At 34.9% G+C, this 23,884-nt stretch overlaps 1 protein-coding gene across 18 annotated transcripts in view; it reads right to left on the minus strand.

Annotated features, from left to right (window-relative positions):
- Sox5 (SRY-box transcription factor 5) overlaps positions 1-23,884 on the minus strand; it is a 936,135-nt gene that overhangs the window by 33,302 nt on the left and 878,949 nt on the right. For all 18 annotated transcript variants that reach the window (XM_033766292.1, XM_010615329.2, XM_010615302.2 and 15 more), the window contains one exon: positions 5,282-5,459. In XM_033766292.1, coding sequence (XP_033622183.1) covers positions 5,282-5,459 — 178 coding nt within the window. The remainder of the gene's footprint in view (positions 1-5,281; positions 5,460-23,884) is intronic.

Genomic DNA, 23,884 nt, shown 5'->3' on the forward strand with positions numbered 1-23,884 from the left:
TCTTGAAGGTGTTAATATGCACTGTAAATCTTCAAGAGATGACAACAGGGTGCAGTCTTTTCCAAAATACAATGAAATCTTTGAAATTCTTTAATGTCCCCCTAAAGATACGATTGCGGGATGAGTTTCATACATTTCAACATGGTCTAAAAGTTTCTTCTTGTCTTAACTCTGCTTGTCCTTCCCATGTCCCCTCTGGCCAGTTTCTCCTGAGTCCTGTCTTTAAGCTACAGAGACCTTTTCCTGGCTCCAAGGACAGGCCTTTGCCCTCTCGTCTCTCAAGCTTCCTCTCTTGAGGAAATGCTCTTTTTCTGACATGTTCAGGTATTTATTCAAAATTTATCCCTTCTCCGAGGACTTCTCTGACACAACCCCGACATGATCTTTGCAAGTTTAGTTTCGCCATGTATCTGCCTTCAAAACTTTCTGAATGCTTTTTTTTTTCCAACAGTCTTGATGTTTTTAAAAATGGTCTGTTGCTTTAGCCTATTACTTGAAGGCATTTGTTTTTACTCAATCTTTCATTATTTTGGCCTATATTAGGGTTGTCAGAAGGAATAAAAACATATTTTTAAGTTAAAAGCATCTGCCATTTTAATTCTAAATTCATTGGTTATCTCTGTCTTCACAGCAGAAACCTATGCCTCATGGCTTCATGGATTTAACCAATAATGTGAAGGCAACACAAATCTGGATTTTCTACATATGTATTTTACATAAAACTTTTTAGCTGTAAGTAAATGTAAGAGCATAACTGTTTCCAGTGATTTCAACAAGTACTATTTTCTTTCATTTCTGAGGTTACTTATAATCAAATTTTGGTACACTGATATGTAACTTTTTTTAATCTGTGAAAGCTCGCTGGACTTAGATAATAAAAGTGAAAATAATTTTATAAACTGTAAAGTGCTACATAATTATCACATGTGATTCAATGATACCCTTAATTTCCTCATAATCTATGAATTATAGTATTTTCAATTAGCAACTCTGATGAAAGGTTTTCTCAGTAAAATCCTCATCTAAGTTATTCTCCTTAAAAAAAGGTAAACTAATGTAATTTCACACTAATGTTTGCCTTCATGTCATTATGTTTTAAATCGGGAAGTAATAGAAATAATCTATGTAATAAACATGGATATACTTTCCTTCATTTTATGTGGCATGTCGCCCCTGCATTTGTACAGGAAGACTGTTTGTGTGCCCCTGGGGAGTGAATGGTAGGGTTACACATTCCAGTATGTGAAACAAATGCACCAGGACAGAGGCTGTGGGCACCTGAAGCTTCAGCCCAGGTCTGCTTGTTCTCTAGCCTTTGCAAAATGTACGGCACACAGAAGGTATTTAATTCTCACTTGGACAGATATGTGAAAGCGTAAACCATTAAGAACACCACTCAATGTAGAGGGGCCACCAACAGACAATAACTAAAAAGAAGGAAGATTACGGTTCTAAGCATCAACCTCCAATGGCCACGACTATACACCACTTATTAGGACACGTGTATTTATTTCCTTAAAATTAACATAGGGACAAGGAGTGTAGCTCTGCAGTATAGGGCATGCTTGGCATGTGTGAAGCCCTGGGTTTGTTCACCAGTGCTACAAGAACACAACAAAAGTTAAACATAGCATCATAGGATGGTCTATACTCTGAAAGGAGTGTACTTTTAATGTCTGAGTGTGCACAGAGCCTTATTTGTAAAATGACAACTTTTGGCTAGATGATACAGATATCGGCTCTATCTAGTTAAGGGTCTATAATTTTAAAATAACTGCAGTGAGAAAATAGATGGAAAAATGCTTTGAAAAAACTTAATAGTGTTATACATATGTGCAACACTGGTGAAAAGGGCATATGAAGGAAAGATAACATCCGGGTGAAAGACTAAAATCATCCATCATTTTGCTGAGCTACTCATGCCTTTGAAGGATTCCCTTTTTTAGGCCCTGCATATCATCCATGTACCAATCAAAACCATTCTTACAGAACACACAGTAATATTGGCCACCAATTTAAAAAAGTCACTTTCTGTATTTGTAGTTAACAGATGTAAAGCAAAGAGCTCCATGCCATTAACGATAGCTTAAGTTATCTTCTGGTCCACAGTTTTCCATAGTTTATTAATGGCATAACACATTAATTCTTCTTTCGGAGTGACCTTTACAACACCATTAATCCTCACAGCTTTTATCCAACTACATTATTACTCATTACATTTTCAGCTTTCAACATCTGCATTTGTTGAAAAGGGAAAAGTAAATTGTAGTGGCCTCAAACTCTTGGAAAATATGAGGGATGTGCATGTGCTGAGTGGACTTTTCAGGAAAAAAAAGATATTTTAGGAATCGAGAAAGTCATATGATAAATGTTTAAGACACTCTTGCCTTTATAAAATACTTTGTCAAACTTAAAATCCTTGAGAATGCTGAAGTAAAAAGTACATGTATGATAAAACACATATATTTTAGTTATTCTATTAGTTAAATATTTTAGTTCTAAGAACATTACAAAAGTAGCTCATATATCAACACTGTGATATTTATGAGCCTTCATTTATATTATGGCAGTGAAACATTCTTGCCAAATACAATATTATTTTCTCTTACGTGGTTAGTACATAAATGTAAATCTGATCTGACCGACATTGAGGACGCTGAGCAGAGTAACTGAGCATTAGCCCTTAATGGTGAAAGAGCACATGTGAATCCCATGCTCCTCCAAACTTCAGTTCTCACTCTTTCTGTTCTGACTGCTGCCCTGCTGCTCTGGACTGAATTCCCCTTAACAAATAATTTGGGATTCTATCTAGTTTGTGGGATTGAATCATCTGAAATACACTCCCCCTTCAGTCTTCTCTCGGTCTGGCCTACAATTTCTGCGAACTATGGCCATTTTCTCTTCATTTCCTTCACTCTCAAAAGATGGAGATGTTCTCCTTCCTATACCTGGTACTTGTTTGGCGTCTTTTGCTATAGCGTCACCCTGTATCGCTGCTGCACATCTGTATGTCTCCCAACTCTTCTTTGTGTGCTAATTCTTAAACCTGTGTCTGCTCAGCCGTATCAATTGTGCTGTCTTTTCTCTCATGTTCTTCAAATCTGGGTACCTAGAAGTCTACTGAAACCATTCTACTGAAATTTCTTTGTCAGAATCATCTATCCAGGAGCTCCAGATAAACCTAAAGTTCTTGTGTTCTGTCACTTTCCTGAAGAAGGAGCCACCACTAAGAATAACCTGTAGTTTGAGGAATACCCTTTGATCTTTCTAGGCCAAGGTGATGTTGCCCTACCTTCATTCTTATTCTAAAGTGCTCTGGATTAAAATATATCCATAGATACTATACTTGGAAACTATTTTCTTCAAAAGTCAGAGCACGATTATCCTTTCCCATGAGTTGGGTGGACTACATGATACTCTTGTAATGAGCAGAATGAAACAGAACTGAGGATGTGTGACTTTGAAGAAGAGGTCATAAAAGGCACTGCGGCTTTCTTTTTACACATTCTCTCTTGGATCACTCACTTGGAAAGACTTTCTGTCATGCTATGAGCAGCCCTGGGGACAGACCCATGTGGCAAAGAGCTGAGGGCTCCAACCAACAACCATGTAAGCAAGTCATCATGGAAACGGGTCATTCATTCCAAGTAAAGCCCACAGATGACTGCAGCTCTGGCTGCAATTACATGACAGATCCTCGCCAGAATTAACCAGCTGCGCCGACACTTTGAAACTGACATAATAAATGTTGGCTGTTGTAAGGGACTAAGTCTCAACTTTTAATATACCAACAGATAACAACTACAATAGGAGCTCCTATGATTCATTCACTTTTCTTCCTACTAGGAATAATCTTTCTGGGTGAACTTTTTTGCTGTCTGGCTTCAGCAGCCTTGTCAAGAATAATTTCCACATCTAAAATTCCAGCACCCCCTTTACATTATCAGGAGGCTTACAGCTACCTTCTGAACACCCTGTGTTTCAAATTCAACACATACTAAGCTTGTATATTTAGGTCTCCTCCCAATTTCATCCCACTTTTGTCTTCTCTTTCAGAATTCATGGAGACAAAAATCTTTATTAGTTCATAAATTCTAAATCCTAGATGTCTGTCTCCAATTTGACCCTTACCAGATAGATATATTTGGTTGTGGAAGAGTTATGTCAATTCTTTTTAAATAATATCTCCTCAATTTATTCTCCCCTTTGATTTAGCATATGTATCTCTACTCTTGTCTTACACTAAAACAAAGTGTTCTGATTCTAATATCTTTCTGTTACTAATATGCTTCTGAAAGTTCTGATCACATTGTTTTTTGGAAAAAAAGTCAAAATATCATCAATCTGATCCCATCCAAATCTTTTCAGTTTTAGTGTTCATAACTTTCTACTATATATTCATTCCATTCTTGAGGCAAATTAGTGCATTTCTAAAAGAACATATTATTCTACTGAGTTTTTTTTTTCTTAAAATCTATAATGCCTAGGAATGTATCTCTTCTGCAAAGCTCAGTTTTTATTACACTATCTTTAACTTAGTTTTTCTGGATGCTTCCCAGAATCTGATCTTCGCTTTGACTATAGGACTAGTGGCTGTGCTCTGAAGTAGCACTTTTTGTACCTGACTTGGACCACAGGATAGGTAACTTTTCCCCAAGTAAACTAAGCTACTTACTTGAGGGCTGGTCAGTATGCTGGCCTCCTCATCATTGTATTCAAGTAATAAACATTTCAATGATTGTGCAATGAATGACTGAATTAAGTATTTACATTATAGTTTATGCACAAAATAAAAATCACTAATTTTTTTGTCATATTATAGAAACATTGCCTGATGTTTGTTTACTGAAATTATAGTTATGGGGAAGCGAAGTCATCAAAGACTTCCCAAAAAATGGAATGAAATGAACTTCATGACCTTTTTTTTTCCTGATCTAGGCAAAATATATTTCATCATTTGTACACAACACAAAAATGGAAATAAATTTCAGTGATGGAAAAGGAAATTACAAACTAACATGCTGGTACTACAGCTCACTACGGTTGGTCATTTAGACTTCTTTTTAAAAATAAACTTATTATGGACAAGTAGCTACATAAATAAACTTAACTCATTCAATTGTATTTTTAGGGGACATTATGACCTGGACTCAATGTATAGAAATTGAAACTTCACTACTGAATTTAAAGCCATGCGCAAGGTTATGTGTGATAGGCCATCGAAGATTTCATTCAATTGCCATACACAGACAGTCACAGAGAACAAAGAGGCAGAACTTACCTATTGTGCTAACTCTGGCCGAAGGACTAGCTAACGTTGCTGGGACAGAGGCTTTGAGGGGGCCTGCCCCACTGTTTATTCTCAGAACTGGCATATGGGGAGAGGTGGGTGATGTGGGTGATTTGCCATCAGAGGTCTTGGGTTTAGCTGATAGGTTCAGTGGCTGTGCCACTTCATCCTGCAAAGATCATCAGAACATGAGCTGTGATAAGGAAAGGTTGATTTAAAATGTGTAGAAAAACACAGGTCTACAGCCTGTCATTTCCCAGTAAATTATTCTACCAATCCGCGATCTTAACATTTAATCTGAACATGACAATGTTTCGTTAGCTGTCAACATAATGTCACTTTCAACTACATATAGCAATCCTTTGTTGTAAAAGACAAAGTATAAATGCCCTCAGCTATCCACAGAAAGCATACAATTAATGTAACCTGCAAGACATGTTTAAATATCCCTTTATAATATTCATTTTCAAAACCTCTAAAGAGCAGGGGTTCAATCTCAAGCATCTCTGTATCCTTCTGGGTAGGCAGGGAACTTCGCTGATGTAGGACTTAAAATGGTTGTGCAGCTCTGATCAGAACTGCTGTCTTAGTTAAACACAAAAGAGAAGAACATTTTCTAACTTTCTTATAAAATAACCACTTCACCTAGGTTTCCAAGAAACACTTTTGAATTTTATTTAAAAATTAAAACAAATTATCATTAACATTGCCTTAATATGTACTACTTATTTATATATGACACGGTTCTAAACACTTCACGCACATCATGTTTTTAAAATCCAGATTGGTTTTCTAGATTTTCCTTAGTGTATCTTATATGTGGCATGAAGATCTACATCAATTAGGCACAGTTGATAATTTTCACCTGTTCTATGTTTCAACAAATGATTTTACATCTTCATATATTAGCTAATAGGTGATTTCATTCATAAAATTTATGAATCCTACCATATAACTAAAATTTCTATTGTGTCTTATAGGTATCAGATAATATCACTTTTCTAAAATTGCAAATAAGGGAAATTATCTGTATTCCTTTCCTGTATGCTAAAATTAGAATACTGTGCCTCCTGTTTGTACAACATTATTTACATTATATCCAATTTTATATACACATTATGGTAGAATAAAAATTTAGTTTCACCTTAGGTAGTATTTCATGAATAAGAATATAAAATATTTACCAATAGAAGAACAAATGCTTGAAAGCAGAAAATCTTTTAATCAAATAGGATAATTAGGTGACTTGGAAACATGTTAATTAACGTAAACACATTTGGGGGGGTACCTGGGATCGAACTTGGGACTTTGCGCTTGCTAGGCAGGTGGTAGAGAAACTGACCTAAATCCCCAGCCCTCAAGCAAAATTTTTACTTATTCACCCCCAAACACTGAAATTAATCATTGTATAAAATTACAGCTATTTCAATTTTGTATTCTAAAGTTTATATTCTAGGTTTGATTCTGTGCTTAGGTGTACTTAACAAAATTCATGAACTGCCTAGGAAAAACTACTCTCCAAATATTCTAGTTCATTTTCTGTTTGTTTCAGAGAAAAGAATAGTATTTGAAAATCCATGAGATAATTCAAATTGGCAATCTGGTATTTTATGAGATACATAATAATGATCTTTACTTCAAATGTGTTTTGATTCATAGCATCTTGATAGGAAGTAAAATAGGGTAATTTCATGAATGACTCAATACCTAAGTTGGAGAAATTTTCTGCAGCATCTAAAACACTATAAGGGAAAAATTATCCCCAGATCACTCATTTGAAACACTCACGTGGACGGTTCAGACAGAAGTATTGTGTCCATTTTACGTATGTATTTGGGTATGGATGAGCAGCTGTCAACATGAGCTCCCTGGTCTAGCACCCTTAGCACCAGGGAGGAGCTCGTAGAAAGGCAAACTATAACGGCTGCTTTGAGGCTTTGCCCAGAAATCTGTGTTTTACTAATAACACAAAGTATTCCCAGATGATTCTGATAACTAACACGTTTGAGGACCACTGCCTTATACAATGTAAAGGGAGCATAAAGTTTTTTAAAAGCATTCTTAATATGAGCAGGCAAAACTACAAATTACATAACATTACCTCAGTCTTTAACATCTGATTCGGACACAGTGGATGCTAACAATAAACCCTGGTACCTTTTATGTGTGTAATACACTAAATGCCACTGAGATTCCATGGGATGGACAATAAGGATCAGAATCCAGATCTTGACTCCACATATTAAGCCTAAATATACTGATTGCCTGGTATGAACTTCGCTAAGTATTTTCTATGCAGCTATGAATATTCCAGGCACTTCCTCCCCTTCACCAAATGCTGTACCTGTTTACTACCCTCTGTGTGAAAGCAATGGCCTCTCTGACAGCCTTAGAATTTCCTTTCGACAATATCAACAACTCTTGAAAAAGTTTTGGGGAATGCTTCAAGAAATTAAAAGTAGCTGTTTAGCTTGCCTATGCAGGAAAAACAGTGAAGGCAAATGTATTCCGAGCCTTGGAATAGGAGAGATTTACGAGCACAGAGGAAATAGAGTGTAGGTGTGTACACAAGGGGATGGACGGTGTTGATGAAGAGGAGAGGACGCTGATGGGGTGAAATGTCATACGTCTTAGCTTTAAACACGAAGAGCTATTACCTGTGCATTTATTAAAGCAAGAGACCCACTGGAACTCTTAACATTCCTAATTCAAGGCAGCACAGATGTCTGAAAGCCAAAAAGTGCAAGGCCCCAAGGACATGATAGAGGCTGACAGTTCCAAAGTTGATATAAATGTCACTCAAAATTGCCCTTTTATTCTCTTCCGCCCTGTGACCCAGCAGATAGTATATTTAGGAAGAACTCACATGTGTGATCCTTATAGTGGTAACTGAATAAATAACTTTGATTCATTGTATATTAGTATTTCAAAATTTGCCTTCATCAGTATTTACTTCCAGGATACTACACCAAGAGCTCATTATTCATGAAAAATACAGAAATTACAGTAGTTTCCCATTTTCTATTAATTTTTTTTCATTTGAAAAGATGCAAATGTAAAAACCTTAACTATGAAATAGACATGATCTGTTTATGGTACACATTCTCACAATTATGACTATGAGCAATGACTATTGAAGAGATATATTTTTTTAGTTTATTTAAAAACAACTGGAAAGCTTAGCATGATTGCTACTATTCTTACAAATAAAGCATCAACTTAAAAATACATATAAACAAGTTACAAATAAAACAATATATATAACTTTCAAGGTCAAGAAAGCACTGTAAAATATAGCATTTCTTAAAGTATATCATCACAAATTGAGGAAAGTAACTTCCATTTCATCCCATGCTCAATTAGTAAATGTTGTTGCCAATTTAAACTATTGAGAAGGCATATTTCTTGTACACGAAGTGATAGTTACAAAAAGTTTTTGTATTTGTTGAGTAGTTCCCATTGCACACAATAACATATAAACTATTTAAACTTAAATAAACATGAAAGCTAAATTAAATATGTTTATATTAATAGGAAGCTATTATTATTTGTAGATTTCACTATAAATATTTTAAATCAATTACTTAATCTTAAGCACCGCAAAGTAATTAATAATCTCATGGAGGAAACTAAGGTTTAAAAGTTCTATTCAGGATCAGGTGTTTGGACTCAACATACAATGCTCTTTAAAATATATGTGTCAACTTTCACTGTAAACTTAAAATGACATGGATTGAATGTAATTTCTGAAATTTGGACCTAACCATGTAATTCTATCATATAATAAACCACATGAAGGTTAATATACATGAAATAAACTAATACGCGCATTTGCTATTTTGTACATTTGTTATAAAGTTAAGACACAAATTGTAGATTATGTTTTAGTAACTTTGTGTGCTTTTCTCTTCTCTATAATGTAAAGCATCAAAAATTTCTTTTGGTAATACTCAAAAGTTGTTTAGACTATATTTTCAGAAAAATAATAAGAGTTCACATAAAACATATCGAGGAGAGTCTACAGCCATACCACCCTGAACGCACTGATCTCATATGATCTCAGAAGCTAAGAGGGTCGGGCCTGGTTAGTACTTAGATGGGAGACATATCTAGGAGAAAATATTTTATATTTACAAATACAAGTTTTAGGAATTTCTCATGAATATAATTTCTTCTAATAAACTACTGGATCCAAGAAGGAATGCAAAGCAAATAAAATCCAAATAAACATTGTCTATGCATGTTTTGTTTACTCATAACTACTGTAACTTGTCTGAAAACAAGCATCTCAACATGATTTTGTGCGCACTGTACTCAAAATATTATGGAGTCTTTAATTAGTATTTCAGGCTGTGACAGTCCACCTTAGAGATAATTTTTATTTTTACATCAGGAATCAAACTCAGGACCTTATGTTTGCCAGGCAGGTATAGCACCAGTGAGCTAAATTCCCAGCCCAGAGATAAGTTATGTAGAGAAAATAATGTGACACACATTTGAAACTTTCGATGTACTGAAGAAACAAAAACTGTCATCAAAAACATATAGATTATTCTAGATAATCTTAACACTGTAAAATTACTATAGAAAACCATAATCTATTTCATTTAGATACATTTATTCTAGAAAAGACATGTTTTAACAAAATTATATTAATATTCATCTTTTTATGATGTACAACAACCAAATGACTCAGAAAAATCAAATATAATTTAACAAAAACATGTTCACAATCCAAGAGGCTTATTCCTCTTCTCCTTCTCTCCCTCGGACTGTCATTTCTTTGCTAAAAAATTTTAATAGAGAAGTAAAAGCGATAGGGATATCACTACCCTAAGAAAGTCTGCTCATGTCTTTCCATTTTTATCCTTGTCCTTCACAATATGGAAATAGACCTACTTCTGGGTTGTTGGCCCATACAATGCCCCTCTTATGACATGCTAATAATAATATACTTCAGAATAAAATGTTCACCTTTACATCATTATCATTATTCAAATGTTAGTTGCTTTGAAATATTTACCTCAATTATCGAATATCAAACATTTGGCAGTTAAATCCATATTACGGTGATGTCAAAAAGCAAGAATATATAAGTTTATTTACTCACTCATTCATACATCTACTCTTTTGTTATTTATCACATGGTACTTCCACTACCTATAAATGGCTTTTATCTACCGGAGACTGGAAAATCAGAAATCGACAGACATCTGCACATGTGGCTTAACTTTTGTGTTCTATAGTCAAAAATAAGAAAAGTTTGAAGTGTACTTACTTCTTATTCAAATTATAGTATAGATGTCAGTTGTCTGTTTTCCTTTACACTGAATTCCTTGAGGACAGTTTGTCTATGGATTCGCTATATTGTTTCATAATCATATGATCATAAATACACATCCATATGTTTGTATATATGTATGTGCGCATGGCTAGAGATCTATCTATCCGTATGTGTGGCATAAATATATAAACTTCAGGCTTCTTCCTATGTATGACTTGAAAAGTGATTGTCCTTGTATTGGTCACAAATACTCACATAAAGTAGTTACGACCACAAATGGGGAAGAGTAAAGACATTCATTAAACATGCTGCACATTCAATCATGTGGCAGCTATTAATTCTCCCTGATGAAATACTCTTATTCTATCAGACAGGAAAGCTACATGACAGCCTGAGTTATACAATGTTCACTGTTGGCTCACCACTCTTCCCTGTAAGTGTGGCTGGGCTTCCACTCATCCTCTTTCTTATTCTACCCCAGTTGTTCACGGTGGGAGCCCGCATTCACCTTCCCCATCCAAATAAAGAGGTTTGCTAAAGGAAACTGGACAAAACAGAAATATTCTGACAATCTCCAACAAGACTGGTGTGTGTCTGATGTTTACTTCATGAAAGACTCGGACGAGTGAAGGTCTACATTTATGTGCACAATTCAATCAAACTAACACATAGAAAACTGTAAAACAATCTTAAACTTTTTTAGTTCCTTGGTCCCTGAAGAAATAGGAATCTTACTCAAGTGGATGATCCTACCCTAGAGGTAGGACTCTAAAAATTAAGTCTATCATCTTACCAAGCACAGGCTTGAAGTCCCCTTTCATGAATAGACACTTCCTTTTGGATCTACAAATTGCAAAATGCCTCGTTAACCAAAAAGAGCTCCAGGAATTCTTTGATAGGCATGCTTTTGCTGTGTTATTGGTACCATTAGACCCAAATGCTATTTAAATGCAAGTCTTAGGTTAGTTAGCTGAGGGTAATATGCTCCAGTTTCTCCTTTAGCTTCCTTAGTTTGCTATCTTACACCCTTGCTTAATGTATATACCTGTTTGTCTTGAAAGTGGATACTAGTACTTTGGTCAGGATACTATAGATAGATGAGCTAGGTAGAAATATTCTAGGCAGTCAGAGGGCTAAGTGCTCCAGAGGGCCAGGATGAAGGTGAAACACACCACAGTTGCACGTCGGCTGAAAAACAGGCCTCAAGCTGGAGTCAGGATGACCAGACCCACACACTTCTTCAAAGAGCTGGGCGAAGCAGAGCGCAGATGGGCATCGGCCACCCTGGGGGTGACCAGAGACCTCCGGACCCACCGCCTCCTAGGAGAACCCTTGTTCTTTTCATCCGTGCTTGCTATGTGACTTGCCTCCCAATTGGGCCCCCATCACCTAAGTGACTACACCTGTAATTTCTGGCTGTCCATGGCTGTGGCTCACGTTGTACCCACAGGGGCTTCACCCTATGAAACTTTTCTGTAAAATGGGGTCCTTGGGCTACCCACTCAGGACCCCTCCTGCCCCTCAGGAGCTTTCCTATCAATAAATATCTTTCTACTTTCAACCTCCATCACATTCTTCGATTTCTAGAGAACAAGAACTCGGCCTTCATATTTTCCCGTAACAGGGGGACATTGGCTTCATATTGGTAATTGTACATTTCTTTTACATTTGTACTGTTGGCCCTTAACTCATTAAAAAACATTCAAATGATATCCATCATTTAACTTGTAGAAAGTGCCCTCTGTTCCTTCTCTGTTTTTATCTTAATGTTTTCCTCATTTTCTGACTTTGTTGATCAATGCAACAATACTAAAGATTATACATACAAACACACAAACATGTGAAAACAAGAGAGGAAAGGGTAAAGACAGGCTTCTAGAATATCTCATGTTTTACATTCACAAATTTAAAAATTGCTTTGAAATACCTAAACCAAAAAAGGAATGTCATACTTTTTACACAGAATCCTTGTATGATAGCTTCCAAAAGGTCTGGCTTCCTAATGTTTTTTTGCCACTGTCTTGGCAACCTTCTCCCAAAATAGACAGTTAATCTATAGAACTAATAAGATATTTTGGAAATGGCAGAATTTGACTTCTGATGCTAGGTCATAAAAGACTGTAATTTCAACCCTCCTGTTTGATGGGCCACATAACTTTGATCACTTTGAGGGATGACTTGATCAAGCTCAGAATCACTGACATTGTGGGCTGAATAATTCTTTATTTTGTGCAGCTGCCCTGGGTATTGTAGGATATTTTTCATTATCCCTGGCCTTTACCTAAAGGAATTAGATGCGTAGCACCTTGCTCCAGTTGCAACAACCAAAAATGTCTCCAGATATTGCCATACATTTCCTAGGGGACAAAAACCACCCTGAGTTGAACCTAGCTGCACTGTTCTAAAGACAGTCAAGTAATTTAATTTGCAATAAAACTCTCTCATTTTTATTTATAATACTGTGTACAGTATTAGGTATATGAGTCTTCTTTACATTTTTCTTTCTTTTCTTTTACTTTTTCTTCATTCCCCTTAAAATTTCTAATCTATCTTTTGAGATTTCAATTTTAGATTATTCTTTATCCAATCTCTACTCTTTCTTTCCAAAATATTCTAAAAACATATTATATAAATAACAGTTTCCATATGTTTAAAGAATGTCATATTCTTTTAGCCCATAGTATCAGAAGAAAAGCTACTCATAAAAATTCTGCAAGGTAAAAATTTTCTAGCTACATTTGAAAAGAACCAGAGGAATATAACTGTCAACAATCATATTGGACAAGAACAGCTATGAACCAATTTGAAATATTGCAGTTCAACTTTGTTTAACCTCTCATCCCCAGACAACTTCAAAATCCTAATTATGATGGTTATTTTGTCCTATGGCATTCATTACAGCTGGATGATTGCTATTATCTTTTAAAATGATTAACAGTTCTTCAACCAAGAGGCTAAAAGAAATCAGAGAGCAGTAAGAATTGATGTTAATAATCATACCAGATCCTGTTATTAACCTCTAAATGTAAATCTCCAAAAGCTTTTACAAATGCTTTAGAGAAATTAAAAAGTTGGTCACTGTATACATAGGAAACTATAATGTGTCCTTTCTACCATCTGATCAGTCCTTAAATGTATAATTACAAAGCATTTGTTACTGTTACTTCTACTTGAAGATACATATAGAAGTGACACAAGGACTACAAAATTTTCAAATGGTGGAATGGACTCACATAGTAAACATGAGCTCCCAGAGTAATAAAGCTTTACAAAATAAACTCTTAAGAAATGGAAGTCATGCTGATCAAATTCTATCACCATCTCTCTGTTGCAGACAGCAGCTCTGCCTGTACCTGAAAAGAAGCACAACATCTCTCCTGAATCTACAAAAGCAATTCCTATCAAATAGCACAATCAAATAAATACCCTCAAAACAAATTAGCTGCCAACTGATCCATTGGAGTCATATCAAAGAGAGTTAAAATATTCCATGGCGCCATAGACTATCATTCAGGACAAAAATACTGATGAAAATGTTAATGAAATATTCATGATCTTAAAACCAAACAACATATTTTGAATCACATATTTGGGCTTAGAATTTTCTGGTAACAAAGAGTCCGACCATGTTTAGACTGCAGCCTAGAGAATGGTGAGAGGAAATAGAAGGCATAATCATATTTAAAGTCATTGAATACCATTAGTAAAATCAAGGCCTTATTTCCACAGCTCATATATGTGCATGGAAGAGTCCTAGGACTCCCCCCAACAGTCCATTTAATGCTTAATGACAATCTTCTTTGGGAGACTTGAGTGGCAGCCGGATTTTCTAAGGTGCGGGATCATGGGTAAAAATGGACACGTGTGAGACGGGTGGTGAATGGGACACAAAGTCGGAAAAGGCTATGCAAAGCCAAGGCAGGCCCTAGTGTTCCTTAACAATCACCTCACTAGGTTTCACTGTCTTGTTTTAGTTGTTTTCCTGAACTGTTGATGGCAAAGTGATCAGATTACAAACTGTTTAAGAAAACTTTTTCCCGTTAAAAGATTCTTCTCTGACAACCTGAGTGCTCTCACCCTTTCGATTTCTGCTCTCTAAGGTATTATTAGCATGTTGACATTTTTATCACTCACACATTCCCTGAACAGGAAAAAATAGCCAAATATTACCGTTACATGTTAATTAGATAACTAATTGAGCCTCTTCTTTAAGTTACTACTGGTAAGTTATGTTTTTCTGTGCATTAAAATGTTTAAGAAGTATGATACCGACACACAATGCATGGATTGCATGCTGAGCAAATGCCATTTGGACTTGTGAATGACATAAAAAAGCATATGCACTACTGCAATGAATCTCAATCTCAATATCTCAATCTCTCTTCAAATTTGGTTTGAATTCCCTAGATTTCCCCAGTCTTCAGAATTTCACTCCCCTTTTCTCTTGTTTTCTTTTTAGAGTTGCAGGGTTGCCATCCCTGGGGCCCCGTGGCCCCAGGCAATAAAGCCATTGTCAGGAGCTCCTCCTAATTGGTTTCCTAGTAATGGAACCTGAAATTTGCCTAGGTCAGTACATATTAACTGTAGCTCTTCACTCCACTCACTGTACACAGAAAGAAATCAAGACGCAACCAAGAAAGACAATGCTAAAAAGTCCAAAGACAGGTGAAATAAAATTTAAATGCAAAATCCTTTTCTCTCCATCTCCTAACCTACACTGATGGCCACTCCACAGGTTAAAAACTGTTATTAGCAATTTTATTTTTTGAATATAGATTTTGAAGAGTGATGCCTAGAATAACTTGTTTACATGTAGAATATTAATTCTTTAATTTATCCCACAAGGATCTTTTAGCACTAATCCCAACAGAATGACAGTTTGAGAGAGAAGCAGTTTGTACTCCAGGGAGGGAAGCAATATGTAGACATGAAATGACAGAACAGTTTAAGGCAATATAAGTTGCCAGGAAATTTCAATAAACAAATATTACTGAGTAATCCTTTGAAAATAAAAACAAAACCTCTCACACTTTATTATTTTTGGATTAGACTAAACTCCTTATCACTAGAGTGATTGATTTATTAATCGGGAATGTGGATTTTGGTGCTTAAATGCATTTTCATGACTTGTCGGGAATTTGTAATTTATTCTGTGGATCACAGACAACTGTTTCTGAAGAGTCTCGAAACACGGGGAGAGATATAGGGCATGAATTTTTGGAACATTGAGCCTTATACAATTTGCTGCTTAGGATTTGCTATTAGGTAACTTTTATTAGATCATTTCATTAAAAATTACTTTTATTAAAAGGGTCTGGAATATAGCTCAGTGGTAGAGCATATACTTAGATACAGGAGGACCAAGGTTCTATCCTAACTAAAGACCATTTTACCTTTCCCAATGTATTTAGCAAAAGCAATTACCTTCCACTTATGATTGACTAAAGGATTTCCTCCCCTTTCTCCTTCTCTAATAATTAACCTATTAGAGAGTAAATGAAAGAGAAGGCATGGTGTATGTCTAATCATATATGGGAATTATACAAGTTCTATTTGTGAAATTCAAGCTTCTCCCCCAAAAAAAAAAATCACAAAAAAAATTTGTAAAGCAACTTTGTCATGAAGAGAACTAGTTTTCAAAGAAAAGATAACTGCATGTAGCTCAACACACAGTTGGAGAAATATTTGGGGGAGTAATTTAAATACTATAAAATGTATAAAGTATGTTTAATGAGTAATATAGCCTTAGTATTTACATATTTTAAAAAGTTTGAATAATTATATAGATCTACAATTTCAGGGCTGATTTCCTAATCTAGTCACTCTATCCCCTGACATCTCAATTCTATTTTATAAAATACAAGCTACATTTATATATTTCATCTTATTTTATTCTCAGAGAAAGAATGTATAATCTTTTCCCAGATAAAGCAACTGAGGTTAAAGGTATTAAAGGATATTCGAAAAATCTTATCTTTAGTAAACCTTAATGCCAAAAGAGGAAAGGACCAGTAAGCAGTAAGTTCTTTGAAAAACAAGACTGAACACTAAGATCATGCACTTTTTTAATTCTGAAGAAACTTTTATGCCCTATATGACAGGGCCTACACATTTAATTTCAGTGCTATTGGCCTGGTCCCCTGCAAATTTTTATGACAATCACGTCATACAGTATTTTATAAAATCATTGCAATTAGATGCCAAATACATTCATATACCTTAAGTCTAAATAACTATTTGAAATGAACATTATAAACATCCTTAACATACTTTTAATGGATCTACATTATTTCAGTATAAAACACATGTCAATTTATACACATACAAATTCTTTTTAGTCACTTAAGGAGAAACCAATATTGCAGGAAATGAAGAAGAGAAAGGAAAAGACTTTTAGCCCACCTACTGACAAAGGTTAGGAATCTGCCCAGGTTTATTTCAAATAAGTAGTGTCAAAGGTTACCCACAGGCTATTTTATAGTGATTTATAGCAGATGCCTGAAAATCTCCTTTATTTTAATGATAACCTTGAATGGAGTCATTAAGCCATTCCTTATCTTCATGGCAAGGACCAGGAGAGAACTGTATCTTTAAAGAATTCCATGAGGTGATGGCTGTTTATACAGAATGTCAATTAAGGCCAGATTTTATGTCTTACCCTGGAGACAAAATATTTTTTCTCAACATATCCAACGTATTTAACTTGATTATATATTCTGCCTATCAATGTTATAGTATTAAATTCAAAGTATAGACCAAAGAAAATTACAATAAAAACAAAAAGGCTTAGAATTGAGCATCAGGTAAGAGTATGATTTTAATTACAATGATCCTGAATCTGTATTAAAGCTCTCGCAGCATAATGATTCTTAAGTATCTGTATTGAGTTAAATGTGTCATGAAGCATGAGGAATTGTAAGATTGATTTATCAGATACTCATTTAAGAAACAGTCAATTAAAATAATTAATATGTAGTAAAACTCAGCTGTAATTCCTCATGTTTAATTTTTCCCAGCCTGTAACATTATGACAATAATATACTTCACAGTCTGAGTAGCATGAAAAGAATTTATACAGCAATAATAATGACATCATTGCCAAAGAGTTTTTGATAATATTTTTTTAGTCTGAATTTAGGAGAAAAAACTGAGTATATCTGCCAGAGATTTAATTTTGAATGTTGCTGAGATCCACCAGATTGACAAATAAAATAAATCCATACTTTAATTACTGTAGGACATGGTGGAACAGATATGTACATACATGTGTATGTATGTATATGTGTGTCTATATAGTGCCTACATATACATATACTATGCATAGAAATGTGTATGTGAATGACATAAATATGTACATGGATGGCTTATTTTTCTGCTATTCAGCTAGGTTGTTTGAAATAAAAGAGAAGCAGAGAAAAGAAATTTTATAAAGATTATCAAAACAGGAAAACAAAATTTTGTAAAACTATCTAGAGTATCGGTAAACAATACAATAAAATGAGTGAATATTAGTGAAGCCTTTGCTTTTCCTTGCAGCGCACACTGACTCTTCAGCATACATAAGGGTGCTACTCACGTGGAAATGTGTTCAATAAACTCACGAGGTGGACGCAAAAGACAGAATGCCCACTAATTAATTTAACCTTGACCACAGTTTTTATTTTACTTCACTTTAAAATTTAGTTTATTACTGGAGATTTTGGACCCAGAGCTTTCACTCTGAACTACACCTGTGACCTTTTTCTTTTTTTTATTTTTGAGACAGTGTCTTGCTAAGTCACTAAATTGCCCAAGAAGGGCTCAAACTTGTGATCCTCCTGCCTTAGCCTCCCAGAGTGTTGGGATTATAGGCCTTTGCTCCCATGCATCCTGGCTTTGCTGAGTCTTTCACATATACTTTTCTTAATTTCAAGATTAACTCAAAAAGCCAATTTCACAATCAGAATCAGGACAAAAAAAGTGAACCATGGGTACTTCATTTGCAGCACAGTAAGGGCTGGTAAACAATGCATGTTTCACAACAGATACAATTTCTCCAATTACCACAGCGTTCAGATTTCCTAAACCCAAGTAATCTTACCTAGACTAACAGGATGAACAAAGACAAACCTTATACAGCGGACCCTTGACTTACAAACTCAATTCGTTCCTGGGGGCAGCTATACTTCAAGTTGGTCAATGGGAGGCTCAGCTTCCTCTCCACAGCCTTCGAAGTCTCTCTCCTGTATATAGGCAGATCTCAGTGTCCTTAGAGAGACACTGGCCCAGGATTTCTCAATTAACTCCACACAGGAAAGGACGCTGTCATGTTCCTCCCAGAACTCTTTAAGGGTTAAATCTGTGTCTGAGACCATCTGGAGGCACAAGTGGTTGGCATTCGGGTAATAACTCAAGACTTCGGTCCTAAGTTAAAACCAAACTTCCAGTCAACCCACGTTGATTGTATGTCAGGTTGTAACATGGGGGCCCACTGAAGAGTCTCCATAATCTTTCTGTGGACTCACTCTCTTCTATGAAGTACAACAGTATTGTTTTATTTTTCCTAATTGCAGTCATATTCTGCTCATGCTGCCCTGAAAGTTAACTTTAATGGTCCACGCCATTTCTTCTGATTACTATTTTTGTAATACAGATGGAGAGATACAGCAATAACTACAGGCCAAGTATCATCCTGGCTGTTAAGGATGAATAAAATATAATCCCTACCCACAAGGTAGACTTGTATGTAGACTCATACAAGGGTAGACAAGAGCAATAAAATATGATAAGGGGTACATTGATATTATTCAAGGAGAATGTGGCTGTGAGGTGGAACCAATTACTTCCAGAAGTGATGGCTGAGGTAGATATTATTCCACAGGTGCTAGACAAGAGGGGAAAGTGGAACTGAGAAAAGAAAAAGTACACTAGAGATGTACAGTGGTATGAAAGCGGGCAAAAAGAAGTAAAAAAAAACATGATGCATTAGAAAGTAATTCACTTGGAGCATATACTTCTGGGAGCAGGAGAAAGGCTTTAGAAAGTGGGTTAGTGAAATAGGGGGACTAGACCACAGGATACCATGGAAAGGAAGTTAGACTACATCTTTGAGACACTTTCATCTTCCCATTTTCTTTCTTCTTAAATTGACTCTCAAAGTGTCCTAGAGATGCACTGTAGCCGAGCATAGTTCTTTCTTCACAATTCAGATAAAATTCAAAAGCCTGGTCTTTGCACGGGTCTTCCGCCATCTTTCAAAAACATTCTAGATGTCTCATTTTCTGGACACCATTACATTATCCTATTTTTCCAAGTTATGTTAGAAACTCTTTATATCCCTATTACTACTGAACAGAACTTAGCCACAGTATTTCAGTTGCTGGTTTACTTTGCTGTCTTCCCCGTTACCCTGTATTATGTATTATTTGTTTTTATTTGCCCACAATGCCCATCATATTATAGAGACTCAAAAGGGCTTACTAATGAAATCTCAATATATGCTGTGCCGACATTTTCTAAAAGTTAACTCTTGATACCTCAATTATTTAGAATTATTGATTATGTAATTTAAATATACACACAACACACACACACACACACACAAAACAGTGAGTAAACATGTCACTTTGTTTCAAGCAAAATGCAAAGTCTTTTGCTTAGAACAGATCAACAATGTCTCTTTCCCCAATGAGACATTCTCCTATCTTCTTTCCTGTTGGTAGATAGATACATCATTTATAACAATCTATGGCATTATTAACTATGTGTTTTAAATGGCTCTGATTTTGAAATGAGATTCAAATACATTTTGAAAGAATATTTTTAAAAATACACTTTAGTATTTTTGCTTGGTTAAATTATCCATATTTTATTTTATATGCCCGAAATTCTAAAATATAATAGGGCTACACAAATGTTTCAAAAGTTTACCTTGCAATAGTTGAAAAACATATTAATGATTTTTTATTTAAAAAATCCATATATGGACACATTCTCTTTGATCATACTGTATTAGTAAATGTAAGTTTGCAAACATTGATATGGTTAAAATTAAATCACAAGCAGTGATAATTAAGTGTTCAATTTATATTATTGAGTTGTTATAACACAAATATTTAATGTAGTAAACATTTATTGAGAGCATATTAGGAGCCAGCCACTTAAAATTCAATTGGTAAAGGAAGTGTTTATAGTATGATCCATCTTATAGAATTGATTATGCCTTTACATATTTTGTTGCAAGTCCATAAATTACAGTCCCAGATATAATAGATAAGAAGTCTAGCTTACTCCAACTCTAGGAATGCTAGTGGAAAAAAACAAGCAAAAAAAACAAAAACAAAATTACTTAGAGGTTCTCTTAAAATTGCATTATAACCATCATTTTTAGATAAATGACAGCACTATTTGCATGAAAATTGGCACTAAAAATTCCATCATTTGACCCAAAATTCTTGTCTTGCCCTGTATTCATGTAGGGCTGGCCTGACTATTGAGCTCCCACTGACTTAAAATGAAACTTTGATCCTCAAAAGAGTCACATAGAGAAGTAAAGAAAACACAAATCTGTACCTATTTAAGGACATTCCTGTTGCTGTCATAATGCTTTTTAAAACATACTTCACAACAGTATTTTTTCTTATGTTATTTTAAGTGACACTGGAAATACCAGAAGAGAAGAATTTTTGCAGCATTTCATCCTTTCTATTTCTGGTCTCAATTTCTTTTTCTCCTATTTATGAGATATCTAAACTGCCAAAATCATCAAAAATGCACAACAAACAACAGTTTAAATTATATAATAAACTAGGGAAATAAGATTCCTTGGTTCTTTAAAGGCCCAGTTTAAATCAAAGTCGCATGCAAAATTCTACTCTTAAATGGTTTTTGCAAAGCTTCAATAAAGTAGAATCTTCAGTTTTATGAAAATGTCATATTACCCTTTTCTGGTATTGGCGAGTATTTATGGAAAAAAAAACCCAGTTTTTATCTATTTGAGTCTACACATTTTCTTTCATATCATTTTGATAGTGTAAAGCAAGAAAAATAAAATTTGGTCTTTATTTTCCCAACATTTAGATGTCCTGCAGTTATCCTTTTGAAAAACCCAAATCATAAAGAGTATTTCTAAAGACCTCTGGGTTCTCAAAGAGTCACCCAATGAAATGAGCTAGTCCAGAGTTGGAAATAGTACAACTGCTAAAAAAGGTGTGGGATATTGCAATTTTGCTTCAGCAGCTCACAAAGCAGTGTTGTTATTCTAAGATGTGATCTGATTTTATTATGTGCAAGATGGTTGAGGACTGGGAAAGGGGCACACTCTTCTCATGATTACTTAAATACATAATTCAGGTTCAGGGAAATTTCTAGCTGCTCTTGATACTTAGAAAAGTTTTCACATATTCATGCTACTTTTCAAACAACACTCTGATAATCAATCGGGTTGTCAGCAACAGTCACTATTAGGTGCTGTGAAAGATGCGCCTTTCAAGCAATATGTATAAGGCTGAATTTCTGAAAAGCAAAATTCTTATTCCAGTATAGACAGCCTTTCAAATGTATTTTCAATTAAAAACTACGTTTAAGTAAAGTAGGACATACACGTGTGAATACCAACTTGTCTTTCAGTGTGAGAAACTGAAAGTATAAGTAAAGACCACAATGCATAATAGATATTGTGAAATAGAAAGGAAAATGCTCAAAGAGGAAGGGCAACTAGGAAAAGGGTGTGGGGGAAAGGCAAGAGACAAAAAAAAAAAAATGAGGAAAGAAAGAAAAAATGGAAACAAAGCTTTTGTAAATAAGGAAGGGGTGGAGGGAGGGGTTGAAGGGCGGGCAGGGGAATGGGAAAGAAATTAAAACCAAAGTACATCATGTGCAAATAAAAATTCCCAATGATGCACACGATCATGATGTATTCCTAAAATGTACCAATAAATGTAATGAATAAAAACACTAGTTTAGAAAGCATTCCCCATTTCTAAAATATAAAGGAGCTATCTCTTTTCCAAACAGGTCTCATGTTCCTATATTTTCAAACTTTAGGAATATGAGATGTGGTATATGTGCTGGAAGACCCCTCTGACTTTGTTTGTCATATTGTAAATGCAGCTAATGTGAATTACACTGCTCACTCTTCACCTGTTGAAGATTTTTTCTTTTTTCGAATTTAATACTAACCAAGTCATGAGATCTCTAGTCTTTGTTTACAAAAGCATAATGTGGAATGACTGGGTTCTTCAGCAGATTGTTAACCTTAATGAGAGATATACAAATGATGATGGAGAACTTCAGTACTGCAGAACATTTTGGACAGATGCTGGCTTAAAACAGTCTGCAACTGCCCCTTAAATTAATTTTATGCAATCCATGTCAGTTCCATATTGTACGGGCATGAGTGAATCTGAAAACAGGTGTAACTAAAAAGGATCTCATTTTATGGAACACAATAATATAAAGCATATTAATAGATGTTTGTATATCAACTCAATATCAGTAATGTAAATTGAATATTAAATGCATCATGAAAGTATGTTTAAATAAATCATATGAGATTATTTTTTTACCAAGAAAATAACCAACTTATTTATAGATGTTTTCCAGAAACTTTACAGAGTTTTTTGTGCTTTTTTCTTAAGTGGGTGGCACTGATTGAACGATGGGAGGTGTGACTTTTTAAAAGCTTATAAGTAGAAGGAAGGAAAAAGAAAGTTGTGGGAAAAGGGACAGAGGGAGTGACAGAGAAAAGAGAGGAAAATTGTGAAAGAAAATTGTTTTCTGAAACATATTCAATTTGGTACTTCGCAAGCTTATCCTAATGATGAAAGTGATGTTATATACAATGGAAAACTACTCTGTTTCAGTTGTTTTAAGATTGTAGCATATTTTCGACCCACTTAAAACAAAATCTTAAAGATCTTTAAAGATTTTAAAGTCCATTGAACCTAACAGATCTGTTGAAATCTTATTGGGGTATAAAGTTCTGGAGAAAAAAGTATTAAAGCAAAAATCATATTAATCAAAAAGTAGATTCAGGGGCCAGGGATTTAGCTCAGTGGTTCTACCCTCTGTGTTGCAAGAGCAAGGTCCCGAGTTTGATACCCAGTACCAAAAAAAAAAAAAAAAGTAGGTTCAGTTTTAGTTTTCTTATATGGCTTGTTAACTGGTTCAAGAGACACTAAGTAAAATAAGAATTCCCAAAGTCCAAGTAATGGTACTAAGAACAAGTGTATAGTCAAAAAACATTTACTGACTTAAGCACTAGACCTTGTACTTTGTTTCAGATAGGGGAAGGCAGGTACAAAAAATTTTATTTTCTTAGATTACTAGTG

This window comes from Fukomys damarensis, unplaced genomic scaffold (assembly GCF_012274545.1).
Source record: "Fukomys damarensis isolate Sample0158 unplaced genomic scaffold, DMR_v1.0_HiC HiC_scaffold_19, whole genome shotgun sequence".
Classification (NCBI taxonomy): Eukaryota; Metazoa; Chordata; class Mammalia; order Rodentia; family Bathyergidae; genus Fukomys; species Fukomys damarensis.